The 17627-nt window shown below is 40.5% G+C and overlaps 2 protein-coding genes across 2 annotated transcripts; one reads left to right on the top strand and one right to left on the bottom strand.

The window, feature by feature from the left end:
- Positions 1 to 5075: 5075 nt before the first annotated feature.
- Positions 5076 to 8708, bottom strand: LOC105459118 (integumentary mucin C.1-like). The gene is made up of 3 exons (XM_011704864.1): positions 8452 to 8708; positions 6856 to 7257; positions 5076 to 6627 (listed from the first exon to the last, which is right to left on the bottom strand). Exons 1-3 carry the CDS (start codon positions 8519 to 8521, stop codon positions 6533 to 6535), a joined length of 567 nt encoding a protein of 188 aa, XP_011703166.1. The 5' UTR covers positions 8522 to 8708; the 3' UTR covers positions 5076 to 6532.
- A 2667-nt stretch (positions 8709 to 11375) lies between these two features.
- On the top strand, positions 11376 to 16132 carry LOC105459160 (slit homolog 3 protein). Its single transcript, XM_011704941.1, has one exon. It carries the CDS (start codon positions 11376 to 11378, stop codon positions 15729 to 15731), a length of 4356 nt encoding a protein of 1451 aa, XP_011703243.1. The 3' UTR covers positions 15732 to 16132.
- The last annotated feature ends 1495 nt before the right edge of the window (positions 16133 to 17627 follow it).

The following is a 17627-nucleotide window of genomic DNA, read 5'->3' as shown; positions in this document are numbered from 1 at the left end:
GGGCACGTCGATCGATCGAACACATTTTCATCCCCCTTGCAGCAAGGCTCCAAGAGCGCGCGTTCCTTGCTCGCGAGAGCGGTTGCTGCGCTACTCTCCGATAGCGAACCACGTTCAAGTTTGTCATAAGAGAAAAGTATTTTACCTTAGATATAGGCTGACATGCACAGATTTACTCGAGTTATCGAAAATGCCGAATATCTATCTATAAGTACAAGAAGGGGTGCGTTCGTACATAAGCACCTACATTACGCGCGCTGATCTCTGGACTCATGGTCACATTTGCACTGTTTCAGATAAATTTGGATATGCGAATACATAAATAAAATCACGATATCAATTACAGTCAAAATTAAACGCTACAACATCTCCGTTAAAAATTCTAAAACGCGCATGCACGATAACAGAAGAAAATGATTGTACATTTACGTCAGTGCAGATTTCTTAACGCGCACGTGTGAAGCCAAACAATTTCTTTTGACAGAATCTAAGGGTCGTGAGGCTTCCCCCAAGGAAAGTACCATCTTTGTCTCTTTTTATTAGATTGAATTTTTTAATATCGAGGGAGAGGGATGAAAATTGTTTGAGAGGCAGAGAATAGGTTGAGCAAAAAGAGAGCCTACAAAGAGAAAGAGACGCAAGGGAAGGAAATAGTTCTGTCTTGTGGTTCAGGAAAGAAGCAACTGGAATCCTCACTGTGGTTTCATGTGTGAAGTTTATTATAACATTTATTAAAATCGCGTCACGTACACTGTACGAAGTAATCGTATATAATTCGTTTGTCGTGTATGTATTCGCTTACTTTCGCGACAACGCCTAGGGGCTATGGTGCCCTGAGTCGCGAACACTTCGTCTATAGAGATTCCTCTCTTTCACGACAACGCCTAGGGGCTGTGGTGCCCTGAGTCGCGAACACTTTATTTAACAGAGGTTTTATACTTCTATACGGGTCGGTGTGAACCGCCTCAAAGCCGAACGCCTTGGATTGCGGCTAGATACGCGCACGTTGCGTCTTGGAGGCCAATTAACAGCGTATGAAGATCAATTCAAGAGCGCTCGACATGTATGGACTGACGGTCGAAGTGAAGTATTTTTGACGACCGTATCCGTATTTCCCCACTAATCGTCAATCCGTTTTCCATTGGTGCCTTTCGATAACGTGACCGTCGCGACGTGGCGGCGACGGTCCCCTTTGTTTGCACACGGATCTAATATTCTAGGAGCTGAAAATTCTTTGTTCGATACCACGGCGTCACGTTAGCCCCTTCTTTTATACCGCGGCGTCGCGTCGGTCTCCAAGACGCATGCATATGTTTATGCGACATGCGGATGTGGTTATTGTCCAAACCCGTCTTTCGCATTGTCGTGCACGACCTTTTAGGGCTCTACGCAACAAGTTCTGACCGGTAACCGTGAAGTAAGCTGGAGGCGAGGAGGATGATAAGAGGGGAATAAAAAGAAAAAACAAAAAGATGTATAAAAATCACACCGACATACTATCACATTGCAAGATAAAAAACATTTTAGTAAAAAGATTAACTATTATATATATACGAATATATATTTTATATTATAAAATTACATAAACGACAAATGTATAATTATACAATTTGTTTACATTTTCATTATAAATTGTGATTTTTACACATGCTGCTTATGCAATTTTACACATTTTTTTGCAATGTATGCTGAAATAAAGCGCTGTGAAAAAAATAAAATTACATGAACAACAAGAGTAAAATCACATGAAATTTATGTATTTCTGTTATGAATTGCATGATTTGTACACTTGCTGTACATATAATTTTACCTACATTTTTTATTTTTAATGCATGCTAAAACAAAGCGCGTGGAGCCTAGAAATAATCTGCGCTATTTCTTTTTACGCGAAATACACGAGATTCGTTTTCACATTTGATAAAGTCTCGTGGCGCGCTCTGTTAAATTCGTATCGTTCTTTTGCATCGTCGAAGCAGCGCGGCGGCGTTCACCCGCGACTCCGTGCACGTTTATCATCCGTAACTCGTAATCACACGGTATGTAATAATTCCGTGTTGATATCCTGAGAAATTCCACTGAGGTATAAATAGTGGAGCTGCAGACTCTGTAGGCTCTCGGTGAAAGGAGTAAGGGTATATCATAGCGCTCTAGCGAGCTTATTCTTTTTTCGTTTCACAATCGTTGATCGTTATATAGAGTGTTATAAAATCACTGGACCTTTCAACTATATGCTATAAAAATATTGTAAAATTATGTGAACAAGTGCAAAAAGTCGTATAATTTGTAATATAAAACATACATTCCCGTTATATATTATGTGATTTTTATATTTATTCAATTTTACGCTTTTTTTATAGTAAATATTCCTTACTTGATATAAAGTCGATATTTCTTTCGAAAAAATATGTATGCAAATAAAGTGACATAACAACAATATTTAAAATTGATTTTTCATATTTCAAGTAGATCTCTCGCATTTTAACAAAGCTTCAGTTTAAGATCTATAAATGCGAAAATCTGATGTTGGAAATTAAAAAGTTGATAATAAACAATGATCTACCTCGAATTTTTCTCTGAATTGTTACGCCGGCCGTGAACGCTAATAAGCACATAACGAAGTAAAATTTATAGTAAAAAAAATATGCAATTAACATACACACTGCGCAAAAGACCAATAGACGAAAAATATTTTGATAATTGATGTTCGTGATATCTCGTTAAAGAGAGAGATGAGATAAAAAGATATTTCGGTATATTATTACATTCATGTATCATTATATGCACTTACATATAATTATGTCATTATCCAGTTAAATGCAATATTGGAAGCTATATCCTTATTGTGTTCCTTATGTTATCGTTTAATGATCTTTTGATTGATTTGACATTGATTTTAGAAGTGTGAAAGATTCTCGTTTTTCGCTATTTATTTTTAATGCTATATATGTTGATAATATAATAAGCATTAAATTTAAAATCTGTAAAGAAAGAATTTTGTAAAGTCTATTTTAAATGCATTAAAGAATGATTTTTTCATTTATTTGCAAACTGAGTTTATATAAAAAGATTCTTATTTTGAATTATTACTAATAAACTATAATTAATAAACTGTTGGCGCTTGAATATTTCGTAAAGTATTCCAAGTTTCCTTTTACGGATTATTGTGTCAATTTTATGTAGTAAGTCTTATTTGACATAGTTTGCTTTCCAAAATTTAAATTAGAAATATATAAGTGTACATAGATAATACAAATTGATAAATTTTGTCTAATTTGCAATTATAATTAGTGGAATTTATTAGTTATCCAAATTTCAAAATCTAAATCCGCAGTTCCCTGGAGAAACTTAATCTTACTTAATCTTTACTAGAAAATTGAGCTTCAATCTCAACTTCCTCGTGATTCCTTCCGCCTATATTTCCTCTAATAATCGGAAATATTCTCCGATCACTCTTGCGAAACAGTTTACATTTTGGAACGACTTGTAGTATACATGTTTTCGTCAGACGATTCGCACGAAACCAAAAGCGATCACGTTGACGTTTTTTCCTTTCTTTTTTTTCATTACGTCATGCTCGTCTCGTCGCAGTCTCTTTTCTTGCGTGCGTGTGTTTTTCTTATCTGGTTTTCCGCGCTCTATCTCATCTCTGGGAACGTTACGCCGCAACACTCGCACGCTCAATATGCTCAAAATGAGACGGAAATAAAAGCACATGTGGCTTCCACAAAGTTTGGCATGGTTTATCACTTGTAAACTCGAGCAAATATAATATTATAATTGACGTATATATACGTCAATTATAAATTTTATTAATATGTTTTTCATATTATCACATAATGTTTTATCATACTTTCGCGAAAAGTAAAATATTTTTTTTAAGGTAGATTTATTTGAAATGTCGAATTAAAATATCTCCAATAATTATTAATAGAGAATACAAATGCTTTTCGTTCTGTGTACAAATTATTATGTACTATACGCTAACGCATAACGTCGGAATTTTTCGAAAATGCGTAATGGTATGCCCTACAACCGTTTTCTCAGAAGAGATCCAAATAAACTTTCAGCGAATTCTCAGTCGAATAAATTATTGCAGCAAGCTAAGCAAGTTTATCGTTTTATCATTTGTAATATATATCATGATTTCGTCCTGCGCCGTGTTTGCCGCATCGGATCTCATTGCAGCCTCGATGAAACTGTAGACCTCTCTATCTCTTTCTTTCTCTCTCTTTGTCGAGGACAAATCCTTACTCACAACACCCAGTAGGTGGTCTTCTCGTTATCGATCTCTCCTTTCACCTTTCTCCCGTTGTTTTCTTTTCTCCCTTTGCACCTTCGTGCGACATAATGGATTTTTCCTCTCTTGGCGCGAGAAACGACGATTAAAGTCGTGAGTTTCTGAGTCACGTAGCGTTTTAAGCGGAAATATGTGTGTCAAGTACGTGTAATAACGGCGTGATGCAATCAATACCCTCTCTTTGGACAGGGTAAATTCTTGTATTTAAAATCATGATAGCGGTTCTGGCGATGCAAATAGCAAAACACGCCGCGATCCTCGGTCCGGTGGCGATTAATTATTTTCGCGATCCCGAAATGTTTTCCCGAAAAACAAGAAACGCCTCCGCACACCATTGATGCTTTGAAACAGTTCCACGTTATTTTGCAAAGAAATTATTGTTATTCGTTCGATACGTAAGTTTTTGTTACCGTTATGCGAAGAATTCAAAGAGATACGCTTATCCTCGAACATTTTATGATTAATCTTAAGTCTTACGAACGCAGTGAGAATAATATATTTTACAATCAATCTACGTCTTCACTTTTGAGAGGATTTTCTTTCGATACTCTATACACTGTTTTAAAATAATTTAATTATAATACTTTTTAAATACATTTGTCAAAGTAGATTTTTCTTTTTGAAATCTTCACGATAACAAATATTGACAAGACGAAATATGATCATCGCACAACTGAAGATACATCTGCTATGATGATACACCGTTATTTACAGACGTATTATCGAAAGGAATATTAAGGAAGAGGATTAGGCTTCATAAAATATTAACGCAGTGTTGTGTCTTTTCAATGTACCATAATATAATCTAAGGTGAACTGAAAGAGATTATATTATACACATGAATATAACATAATATATAATCTTTTTTACTTCTTTTATAATAAACATGACACATTACTTAGAATATCGCTTAAGATACTTAATACAATACTGTGCTATTTAAGACATTATCTCACAATACTTGCTACGAAAAAGACTGCAAAATAATTAAATTTTGTGATCCATGTATGTATGTTGCACTAAAAAAAAAGTGAAAAACATTTCCCAGTTGATTTTTTGTGTAGTTTGATTCATCTTAGGCGAACGTGTGAGAAAGGAACTATTTAATATTTAGGCATTCTATTTGACGAATAAGCATTTTGAAATTTAAAAAGTTTTATAACAACGGCGGTTACGATTACGTGTAAATAATCGACAATATCTTGAGCGTGCTCAAGAATGAAATTATCTATGAACGCAAAAAAATAAAATTGATATGCATTGCTATACAATGCAATATAGGCTGAGTAAATAAAAATAAACATGTAAAAAAAAAGAGCACAAAATCTAATAGAAAGAAAAGGAACCTTCACTTCGGTAATGCCTTAAATGTTCGTACAATTATTCACGCGTTGCTCAAATTTTGCCAGAAAAATAATGTGCAGCAAGTCCAGCGATAAGGATTTGTTAAAGGAGAGAATTAACAGCTCGCGCGTAATCACATATTATACCGCATGACTGTTGATATTTTCAATAATGATCAATAATCAGTTACAATTTTGTTATACAGCATTTTTCAGATCGCATCGATTTATATATCCGTACGAGATTCAAATGTTTTGGAGATTCGTTTCACTTCGATATTCGCGTCGAGCTCAATGTTTCTTAAATTTAATACTTTCTCTTCCCCCTCCCTTGTAGAAGTCAGATCTTATATAACTTTACTGTGGAATGTATACACCATAGATTAGAGATACAGCTTGCCAACGGTTATACAGAGTTTGAGCGAAAGCTAATAAGAAGTGGGATAATGCGCGTTTAAAGAACTATGATCTCCCTCTTTTTCTCTCTTGTGGAATGTACGTTTGATTGGTCATTGGCTCTCGTTAATGCGCCCACCTCCCCCCTTCCTAGCTCCTCTACTTCTCTGCTCTCCTACTTGCAACACGCAACTCGTCACGATCTCTCATTTACTAGTAAAACGCGCATATAAATACAACGTTATCGTTTTCAATACATACAAATACACATGACCCTCTCATTGCCTTTTTATATATATATATATTCAATATACATATCGAGAAAAACGGAACTCGTGGTTGCACATCACATTACTAAGAGCACTTAAACCACGCAACACTTTAACTGCGTTATAAAAATACGCAATATTATTACAATAAAATAATTATTCGTAGTTCTTAGTTAATTAACTGCGTTTACTTGACAAAAAAGTTCGTTATAGTGCCTTGCACGTTATCACAGTGTACGATAGTTCCCTTCCTTGCACTGCCTATAGAATTTCCACGAGAATGCGGCAATTGCCATCAAACAGGTAGTAAGGATAATGCCACCTGCAACAACAAAAAATCATTTGATATCTAACAAATATTTGCATTAATAAATTAAGCACAATAAAAAATTTAGAATAAAAAAATTATCTAAAAAAGTTTTTTAATATTTAATATATTTGTAATGTGATTCTAATTATTTTAATAAAATTTCTATAAAAGCTTTACTTTATTGAAGATGTCGTCATTCAATCTATAGAAATAACTAGCAGAATAACATCTCTTACGTACCAAAGAAGCTTAGACCATCAAATTGGCGGTCCTTAGAAGGTGGAGCTGGTGGTACAGCAGTTGTCCCTGATGCAGCCGTGCTAGTGGATATAGTTGTAGATGTAGATGTAGATGTTTGGGTGGTTGTTTTCGGTGGTTTAGATGTAGTAGTTGATGGTGCAGCAGTAGTAGTAATAGGAGTAGTAGTAGGAATAATAGTAGTAGCATTAGGTGCAGGAGTAGGAGTAGTAGAAGGAGTAATAGTTGTAGTAGTGTTAATTGTGGTCTGAGTTGTAGAAGTGGTTTCAGTTGTAGGTACGTTAGTGTGGTGATTTGATGACACAGCAGTTGTGATAGATGACGAATCAGCGTTTGACAACTTCGATGAAAAATTTGACTGTCTTGCGGTCGTGTCCTGTGCACCTAAATGTAGAACCAAAATATTATTTTTTAACAAATAAATATTCTATATATTACAACTATATGTTGTAAACTCAAAATTATTTTTCCCAATTTTCAATAAAATAAAAAAATCTAAAGCTTAATTTTTTTATCTTAATTTATAAGGAGTTAATATTTTCTTACATCATGCACATATATCAATCATAAACATTAAATAAAATAAATTATTTAAAATATTTCTTAAATAAAATATTTGCATTTGAAAGTACAAAGCAAAATAAAATTTGCATCAGATTTTATTTTAAAATGATATTAAAATTTCTTCACATGTTCTTTTGTGATTTTAAGTAATTTCGGCTGAATTTTTTCCGTTTTTTAAATAATCTTGATCATCGATTTGCGTCTCTGTCGCACATCAAAATACAAATATGTATCAAGATACAATACGCGCGCAATATACATATTTTTCTCCGTAATGAGTTTCCAACTCTATCGCAGTATCATACAGGTTTATTGGCAACCGCGAAAATATTGCTGGCGACAATGAATCATTAGACTAATATTTCATTATCTTAAATTATGACAAGTTTTTAAAGTGTAATAATTTTGCTGCAAGACAAAATTCATAGACTCGATAAGTTTTCTATTTTGTAATCAATCAATACACTTGAAAAATTTGTTGTACGATAAATGAAATACCTAGCTTAAGCCGTCGCGCGTCTGATTATTATCGTTCTAATGTAGCTGAGATTTGATTGAGTCGGTGGTAGGTAGTCGGCGAAAAATCAATAGCAATCTGCTCAAGAGACCGCCGCCGTTACTTAACGAAGATCGAACGCGCGTAAGAGACGTGTACTGGACATAGACTAACACTAGGCCGTTGTAACGGATCGATGTTTTCTCAGTTTTATATTTTCATAAACTTTTGTGAAACGAAAAGGATATTCTTACAAGTAGTGAGAGCAGAATGGGAAAAGTGCGAGCTGACGAATGAATTGCATGAATATTGCTCCTGAAGAAATTTGGCCCAATGCCGTTATCAGTAATTCGAAGCGGGTAGGCGTCGCACGGCGACGCGGAATCCGGCCAACCTGACTACCAGTTCGCTATCGCGTGTTTAGCGTGTTTAACCCTGTTATTGCCTGTTATTACGCACCATATGAATGGCGCACTTCGCATGGCTACCGCCAATATATCGAAACTCAATCAACTCACCGTTGTCGGCTAGCACCAACGTGCCAATCGTCACACCTAGTAACGTGCAAATCACGTAAACTGATTTCATCTTGGTATCAGAAATCGGATTACGAACAGACGATGAAGAACGACAACACGACGTTCGCTGCCACCGAATCACACTGATCGCCGTGAACTGCCGTGAAACTCGTGAACGCGGAACGGCGTGAATCGCAACGACCTCCTGCTCCTGCAGCGATCGTCTTGTACGACGTGGACGGTGGAGATGGCGACGGTGACGGCCAGTTGCCAAGATCACGGCTCAAATATCCCTAGACAAGTAATTGTACAATTTAACCTCGATAACTCGAATCTCAAGGGAAGAGCTAAATCCTTCGAGTCATACGAGTTTTCGACTTATCGAAATTCGAGTGAAAGAGGGTTAACATATGAAAATTCGACTACGGAGGCTTCTTACGTTACGTCTTACGATTACGGTTAGAGAAATTAATGTGCGGAGCTCTAAGTGGAGATAAAAAAATATATCACATTTACCATTGTGAAATGTTTTTGTATTATTTCTTTTATGTTGGCGTTTTTATATTATATGAAGTTTGTTCGTGTTGTGCTTTTTACACTTACAATCTTCGCTTTCTCTTTCTTCAACGCCTGAATGTATGTATATTTATTGTAAAAAAAAAATATATATATATATATAATATAAATAACTAATGTCCATTTCTTATACGATTAATGTAGACCAACATCAATTTCGGTTGATTCTACTTTCCAAGTATTAGAAAAAAATAAAGAATATTAATTTAAACTTTAAATTGAATTTAAAGTTAATCTACATTGGTAGAGAAATACGGTAGTTAAGTGTTTTTCACGCACATATGTGTCATGTTTTATGTTCACGTGGTAGACTCTCAGGCAGTGATGTGCATATAGTGTACATACATGTATATGACAAGTAACAATGTCGGTTTGAATTCATTTTTATCTCTATCTGTCATATGCAAAATTGGCGGAATGAGCTTTGTCTTATGTATAATTAGTATATGGAAGTTTGTAGCAGCAACATTTATTTTAACATCCTATCTTTATCCTTCTTGCTTATTGTACTTAATAATTATCTTGTTAGTAATAAACCAATTTTTACACATATGTAATAAAATGATTATTATTAAGATAAAATTATTAATTACAAGATTTTAAGTTAAAATATATATATATATGTACATCAAAAGACTTTTATTGGCGTGCATTCATATTAGAAGCGCAAAAACAGAACGTGGAAAAACAATTAAAACTACAGCTTTCTGATTTTCTGTAGTGTTGATTTACATAACATTTTTGTAATCTAACGTAATTTTATTAATGATTAGTTTGAAATGAATTTTTTAAAAAAACTTTCGGAAGATTTGAATATATTGTAATATAAAGATTATCAGTGCAACTTCTGAATTTTAAGAAATTTCGTTTTTCCGCTTTTAAAATGAAGAAAACATTCACCCTTAGCAGTCGCAACATTAGCAAACGTGACATAGCCAATCAAGTTCGTGACTTTGACTTTTCCAAATATACATCTCTTTGTCTACAAATGATTTCTCATATATATTTTTAATAGTTTTTTTCTGATTGAGTATACCTTTTGAAACTTGAATACGAACGGATGAAGTAAAATCTTTATAGTGATTTGAAAATATAAAAACAAAACAATTTTCGTAAAAAATTTTTCTGTAATATTTAAAATTTATTTGAACGAATTTAAATTATGACTTTATATCAATCTTTCCGCCATTTATCTGAAAAATATTTTTTAAATTTTATTGAAACTAAAGAATTTCGTGATCTGCTTGAAAGACATCTTTCAAGTTTTATAAAAAGGTAAAATAAACGATCCTCTTTGTGTACAAAATTCAGAATATAATAAAATTTTTCCACGATGTTTCGAGATTTCCGAATGATAGTTCCAGAACAAGTTTCCTGCAACCCTATCAATTATGTTTCCGATTTGCTCGACTACCCCTGCTTTTGTTGATGGTTACAAGAAGGTGGTGCCCCCTAGGATCGTCGGAGGGCGGAGAAAACCGGGGACGGGGACCGCAACGGTCGGGAACGGGAATGCCGATGATGCGCGTTCAGGCGCTCATGGCCCACGGGTTCAGTGCTGGTGCTCGATGCGAGGCGAGTGCGCGCGACGGTGCAGTACGAGTGCTTGCGCTCGTACGGGCCTGTTTTCGTTGATTATCGAAGAGCGTTCTGGTCACCGTCGTGCATAATCGTGATACGATTTAGGGGTTGATTTTGTGTCGCAGTGAAAAAACAGGATACGCGCGCTCCGATATTTCGCAGAATCGGGTACCCGATACAAGGATTGGAAAAAGTAGTATATTATTTGTGACTCGCGAACAAGAAGAGAATATCTTTATTTGTGAAGCCGCGGAACGACGGCCAATCTACACGGGGGAGGTGACGAGGGCTCGCGGAAGTGCGGGTGAACGGTGCAGCGTTCCGGGGTGGCAGCAGCGGGGTGGCTCGCGGTGGTGACCAGCCCGCGGATAAAGGGCGAGGGAAATGGGCCGCTCCGCGTTTGATACGTGATACGAGGTGCGTGAGCGCGCGCGCGCGCTCTCTCTCTCTCCCCCTTCTGTGGAGCAGCCCCGCGCGTGTGTATGTGGCGTGCATGCGTGTGTCGTCGTCGGCCTCCTCGTCCTCCCCGTTATCGTCGTCGTCGCCGTCGTGTCGAGCCGTGAGTCTGTGTACCATCCGAATACGCGTGTGCGTTGCGTGAATGAAAAAGGAAGAAGGGGGAGGGCCGCTCGTTACCCCAAGATTGCCGAAGCGAGCGTCGTCGTGGTGGTCGGCGTCGCCGTTGCCGTCGTCGTCGCCGCCGTTGCCCCGACGCGCGACTCGACGTTGACATCGAGAGCAAAAGGGGTAGGCTGCTCTTTGTAGAAATGCGGCGCGATATGACGACGATGAGAGGTGGTATCGTCGCGACGACGACGGCAACGGCGGCGATGAGGATGTCGTTGACAACATCGTTGATGACATTATTGTGGACAACATCATCGACACTATTCTCGACCACATTGTCACCGAAGTCGACGTCAACGTCAACAGCGACAACATTGAATGCGGTCGCCCCATTCCGTCGCCTACTCGCGGCGACGCTATTGCTGTTGTTGCTAGTGTCGATGCACCCTGGCCCGGCCGCGGCCGCCTGCCGGTGGACCAGCGAGGCTGGCAACGACACCCGTTCAGCGGACTGCGCCCTTCGCGTGCTAGACCCTACGGCGATCGTCACTCTGGCGCCGTCCCTCGATGGCGCACTCAAACTACGGATTCGCTGTAGCGATGTGCATCACTTCGAAAGCATCTTGAACGCGCAGAGTTGGCAGCGGCTGGCCGGTCTACACGAACTGTACGTGCACGGCTGTAAGGTGCTACGTATCCCGGAGGATGCGTTTCTGCCATTGCCGGATCTCAAGCGGCTTGTTGTACAGACGTTCAATGCTGCTTGGGGTGCCGCCAGATACCTGGAGTTCGCGCCGAGTTCGCTTCGAGGTCTCCGCGAGCTTCACACTTTAGAGATCGTCGAGAGCAACGTGCTGGCGTTGCCGCCCAAACTGCTTTGCGAGTTGGACAATTTGCAGACTCTCAATCTCACCGGTAATCGTATCCGTGACGTCGACGACATCGGTCTAACTATCCGCGCCAACAATGACGGATCCTGTCGTGCCGATATCCGGATTCTGGATCTATCGCGCAATGAATTACGGCGACTGTTCGATGACGGACCGCTGGTGGGCCTGCGGCAGTTGCAAGAGCTACATCTGCAGCGCAATACGATTACCGAGATCGACAAGAATGCCCTGCACGGACTCACCGTGCTGCGTACATTTAATGCCAGTCACAATGCCCTGGACTCACTGCCCGAGGACTTGTTCAAAACTACACGCGACCTACGGGAGATACACCTGGCGCACAACGGCCTACGTGATCTGCCGCGGGGTGTGTTCACCCAACTGGAGCAGCTGCTGGTGCTGAATCTCGCCAACAACCGTCTTGGCAGTGATCGCGTCGATGAAACTACTTTTCTCGGTCTGATTCGTTTGATCGTGCTCGACCTCTCATACAATCAACTAACGCATATCGACGCCCGTATGTTTAAGGACCTGTTCTTTCTGCAGATCCTCGACCTACGCAATAACTCGATTGATCGTATCGAGAGCAATGCTTTTCTGCCACTCTACAACCTTCATACACTCGAGCTTTCCGACAACAAGCTCCATACTATAGGAGCACAACTCTTTAATGGTCTGTTTGTGCTAAATCGCCTAACCATGTCCGGGAATTCGATTTCGAGTATCGACACGATGGCGTTTCGCAATTGTTCTGATCTCAAGGAATTAGATCTCAGCGGTAACGAGCTCACCGCCGTGCCGGACGCATTACGCGACCTCGCCTTCCTCAAGACCCTTGACCTGGGCGAGAACCGGATTAGCGAGTTTCACAACGGTTCCTTCCGCAACCTTCATCAACTCACCGGTTTACGTCTAATCGGCAATGACATCGGCAATTTGACTCATGGTATGCTCTGGGACCTGCCGAATCTCCAAATCCTCAATCTGGCCAGGAACAAAGTGCAACATGTGGAAAGGCACGCGTTCGAACGTAATATCAAATTGGAAGCCATTCGCTTGGATGGCAACTTTCTGTCAGACATCAACGGAGTATTTACGAGCATCACTAGTCTCCTGCTACTGAATTTATCGGAAAATCACATAGAATGGTTTGATTATGCCTTTATACCTGTTAATCTTAAATGGCTCGACATCCACGGCAATTTTATCGAAAGTCTCGGTAACTACTACAAAATTCGTGATTCTAAGGTGAAGACTTTAGACGCCAGTCACAATCGTATCACTGAGCTCTCGCCGTTATCTGTGCCAGATAGTGTGGAGTTATTGTTCATCAACAATAATTACATCAACACCGTGCGACCGAACACGTTCGCCAACAAAGTGAATCTTACCCGGGTTGACATGTATGCGAACATGATCGAGACGATGGAGTTGACATCACTGCTGCTGACCAAGGTGCCGGAGAACAAACCACTGCCAGAATTCTACATCGGTGGCAACCCTTTCAACTGCAACTGTTCGATGGATTGGCTGCCGGCCATCAATAACCAAACCTCAACAAGGGAATATCCACGTGTCATGGATCTGGACAATGCCATGTGCCGTACCTCCGGGCCACGAGGAATCGCCATCATCCCGGCTTCGACCGCACGCTCGGAACAGTTCCTCTGCCGCTATGAGGCGCATTGTTTTGCCCTCTGTCACTGTTGCGATTTTGACGCTTGTGATTGTGAGATGACCTGTCCAGCTGGCTGCAAGTGTTATAATGACCGTACTTGGAACACAAATGCAGTCGATTGTTCAGGTCTCGGGGTCGAGGAAATTCCGCGCAGGATACCGATGGATGCCACCGAAGTCTACCTGGATGGCAACGTGTTGCGAGAGTTGCAGAATCACGTTTTCATCGGCCGTAAGAACATGCGCGTGCTATACGTGAACGCTAGTGGCATTGAATCCATCCAGAATCGCACCTTTAACGGTCTCAACAACTTGCAAATTCTACATCTCGAAGACAATCGGATACGTGAGCTCAAAGGTTTCGAGTTCGAGCGATTATCGCACTTGCGCGAGCTCTATCTGCAGAACAATATGATCGGCTTCATCGGCAACCTTACGTTCTTGCCGTTGCGATCACTCGAGATTCTTAGATTACACGGCAATCGGCTGGTAACTTTTCCAGTGTGGCAAGTCACTTTGAACGCTCGGTTGGTTGAATTATCGCTCGGCGGCAATCCTTGGTCGTGCCGCTGCAAGTTCCTCCAGGAGCTGTCTTCTTGGGTATCAGACAATATGCACAAAGTTATTGACAAGGATGATGTATGGTGTTACTACAACGGCGACGCCAGACCGTCTTATCGGCGTCATTTGAATGTCAACGAGACCGCCTGCTCGGACTACTTCGCTCAAGGTGGCGTCATCGAGAGTATCATGGTATCGGATTATTTGCCATTAGTAGCTGCCACTCTCTCGGCCATTATCGTTCTGCTAGTTATCATCGTACTCGCATTCGTGTTCCGCGAACCGGTCGGCGCCTGGGCCTATTCCAAGTACGGACTACGATTTTTACGTACGAAATCGGGCAAGGCCGTGACGACAGCAAGCATGGGTCCCGCGGCTGCGATAACTGCGGGCTGCTGCGATGCCGATCGCGATCGTCTCTACGATTGTTACGTGTGCTATAGTCCGAACGACGAGGACTTTGTTTTGCATTCGTTGGCAGTTGAACTAGAACACGGCGCGGCTGGTCTGAGACTCTGCCTCCATCATCGAGATTTGCCTTGCGTGTTGCGTGCCTCTGCGCCCGCACCAGCCGTCCTCGAGGCAGTAGACGCGTCTCGGCGCGTGTTAATTGTGCTTACTCGTGATTTTCTTCAAACTGAGTGGTCGCGCTTCGAGTTCCGCGCGGCGCTGCACGAAGCATTGCGCGGTCGTGCCTCTCAGCTGATCGTCATCCAAGCTGGCCACATTGGCACCGAGATCGAACGCGATCCTGAGCTGCGGCCCTATCTGAGAACAGCGGCGCTCATCCTCACGTGGGGCGAGAAGAGGTTCTGGGAACGGTTAAGGTATGCCATACCGTCGTCCACGACGACTGCAATCATCACTACTAGCACCACCACCACCACTACCGCTGTCGGTGACATATCCATCGAGAGCAAATCTTCACCGTTGGTGTACAAACGCAACATCAACACCTACACACTGGACGGCGGTGTCGGTGGTGTTGGTAGTCTCGAGAAAACCGGGATGTCGACGCTGCGTGGTGGTCAACGTGCCGCACTCTTCAAGGACGCCTCGTCGGCGCTGATGCTGCAACACGCGCCGCCCGCCTACTCATGCGGCGGTGCCCCGCTCCCCCCCATGTTGCCGCAGCAACAGCAACAACAGCAGCCGCCGCCACCGTCGTCGTCGCCGGCGCAGCCCAGGTTAACCGTCAATCACGCCTACCGGGACGCGGTGCCAGCTAGTAATCTCGTCACAACCACCGTCGCCACTACTAACACCGCCAACTGCGGCATTGGCGAGGACCACAGGAGACCGCTATCCGAGCACATCTACTCGTCCATCGACTCGGATTACTCCACCCTTGAGAGGACCGCCTGGAGGCAGCAGCAACCACCGCCACCGCCGCCCCCACCCACCTCTGGACAGGCCTACCTAGTTTAGCTCCCTGTGACCGACCCTGGTATCCCCACGTGGGATACATGGGACTACGATATCGTCGACTCGACTGCAATAGTGACGAACGACGGTAGTACCTCATTCCCAAAAGGTTGTGCTGGATCTCGTCCACGTGATGTACGATCGGTAGTTTCGACAGACTGTGGATTCTTGAAAACGTTACGTGTTTGCCGAATCACAGACCTCTGCGAGATACGTGTACATAGTTCAGGGAGATCGTCGCGAAAGATGAGGGACGGAATGTTTGCATATAATTATAATTATCTCTGGAGACTTTAGGGATGTCTATCGCGATAATAATTGCCAATTTTCTTTATTACTTAACGAAAATTTCGATTTTTTTCTATCACTGGAACATTATCAATGTTTTTTCCCGTCTTGTTTTTATCTCTACTTTTTTTATTTTGTTTTAGTATTATTTTTGTCTTCATTTTTCTTGATTTTGTACACGGAGAGAATTTTATTTTAAAATTTACTGAAAATTATGTTAATCGTAGGACAACATAGTATTTCGACGAATTTTATGATTTTCACTATTTTTTAAAATATATATTATAACAAATTTATTGCAGTGCACAGTAAAATTTGTCGAAATACTATGTTGTCTCATGATTAACAAAATTTTCAGGGTAAATTTTAAAAAGAAATTCTCTCCGTGCTTGATGTAATAAGGTTATGAGCACAATCGAGAAAATATTAGGAACAGGAATAAATATAAGAATTTTAACTTATCAGAAAAAGTGTATTCCACAGTATACGGTTTCTGGTAGATTGAAATTCTTATAATTATTCCTTTTCTTAGTATTTCTTGTATTGTGCTCACGACCTACCTTCTTACCAGAATAGTGCGTGTGTTCACTCTTGATATAAATCTCTTATAGTAGCATCTTACGAGAATACGTTTTATTCGGGTATACAAAGGTCTCGGATGCTATTATATGTAAAATTGATTTTTCTCCTTAACAAAATATAAATAAAACTTTAATAATTTTTTCAGTTGCATTTTCACAACTATTCGCTATTTCTGAACACGCAAGTTAAGTTTTAAAAGCGCAAGATAAAAAAATATTTAATTTTCCATTTGGTTTGACTTTACGAACCATCTCTTTATCTTATTTTCAATTCAAGGAAAATTTTTTCGATCTTACTTTAATAAGGATTAAATATCAGAAATAGCTTGTAATCTCTCTAAATATTCTCGACTCGAAATTCATGTGAGAATCAACCATTATTTAAATTAAAGATCCGAGACTTTCTGTGCACCTTTGTGAACAGTGTAAATCCCATTTATCTCAGATGTTTTTTAGCTCCCAAAGATCTCAAAGTTCGCGCGATAACGCGCGGATCATCAGGCCATCCCTTTCGCGGCGGTAATTTCACCCTCGTGTAAATACTTCCTACTTACGACGAATTCGTGTAAATAACGCTCTCTTTTACGCAATATGCGTTCGTGTACGTATGTACATTGTACATATACATACATGTAACTGACACATGTCGCATTTCGACGTCCTCGCCGCGCAATAGAATCACGATGCTAGCTTTGACTCTGAAATTTTCGACTAGGTAGATGATTTTTTGTAATTTTATATGTCCGCAGGAGAGAAAGAATAAGGGAGAGTGAGTGAGTGAGTGACTGAATAAGAGAAAAAAGAGAGAAGGATTGGGAAAGATGATTGTATGATATGTAAATATGTATATTGAGTATACACTCTTTATCGCCGCGCCTCGTGTAAGATACAGTTCGCCGCGTTAAAGAGAAGGTAAGAATCGAAGAGTGAGAGAAATAAAAGCGTGAGACATGTGCCCGCGTGATCCGGCGAGGAGCAAGCCGTACGAGCGTCTGCGCATGTAACGTGAGACTTAACTGTATACTTTTGA

The sequence above is a fragment of the Wasmannia auropunctata genome, unplaced genomic scaffold (assembly GCF_000956235.1).
Source record: "Wasmannia auropunctata unplaced genomic scaffold, wasmannia.A_1.0 LD334208.1, whole genome shotgun sequence".
Taxonomy (NCBI): domain Eukaryota; kingdom Metazoa; phylum Arthropoda; class Insecta; order Hymenoptera; family Formicidae; genus Wasmannia; species Wasmannia auropunctata.
Note: the sequence above shows the minus strand (reverse complement) of the source record. Positions and strands in the feature narration are given on the sequence as shown.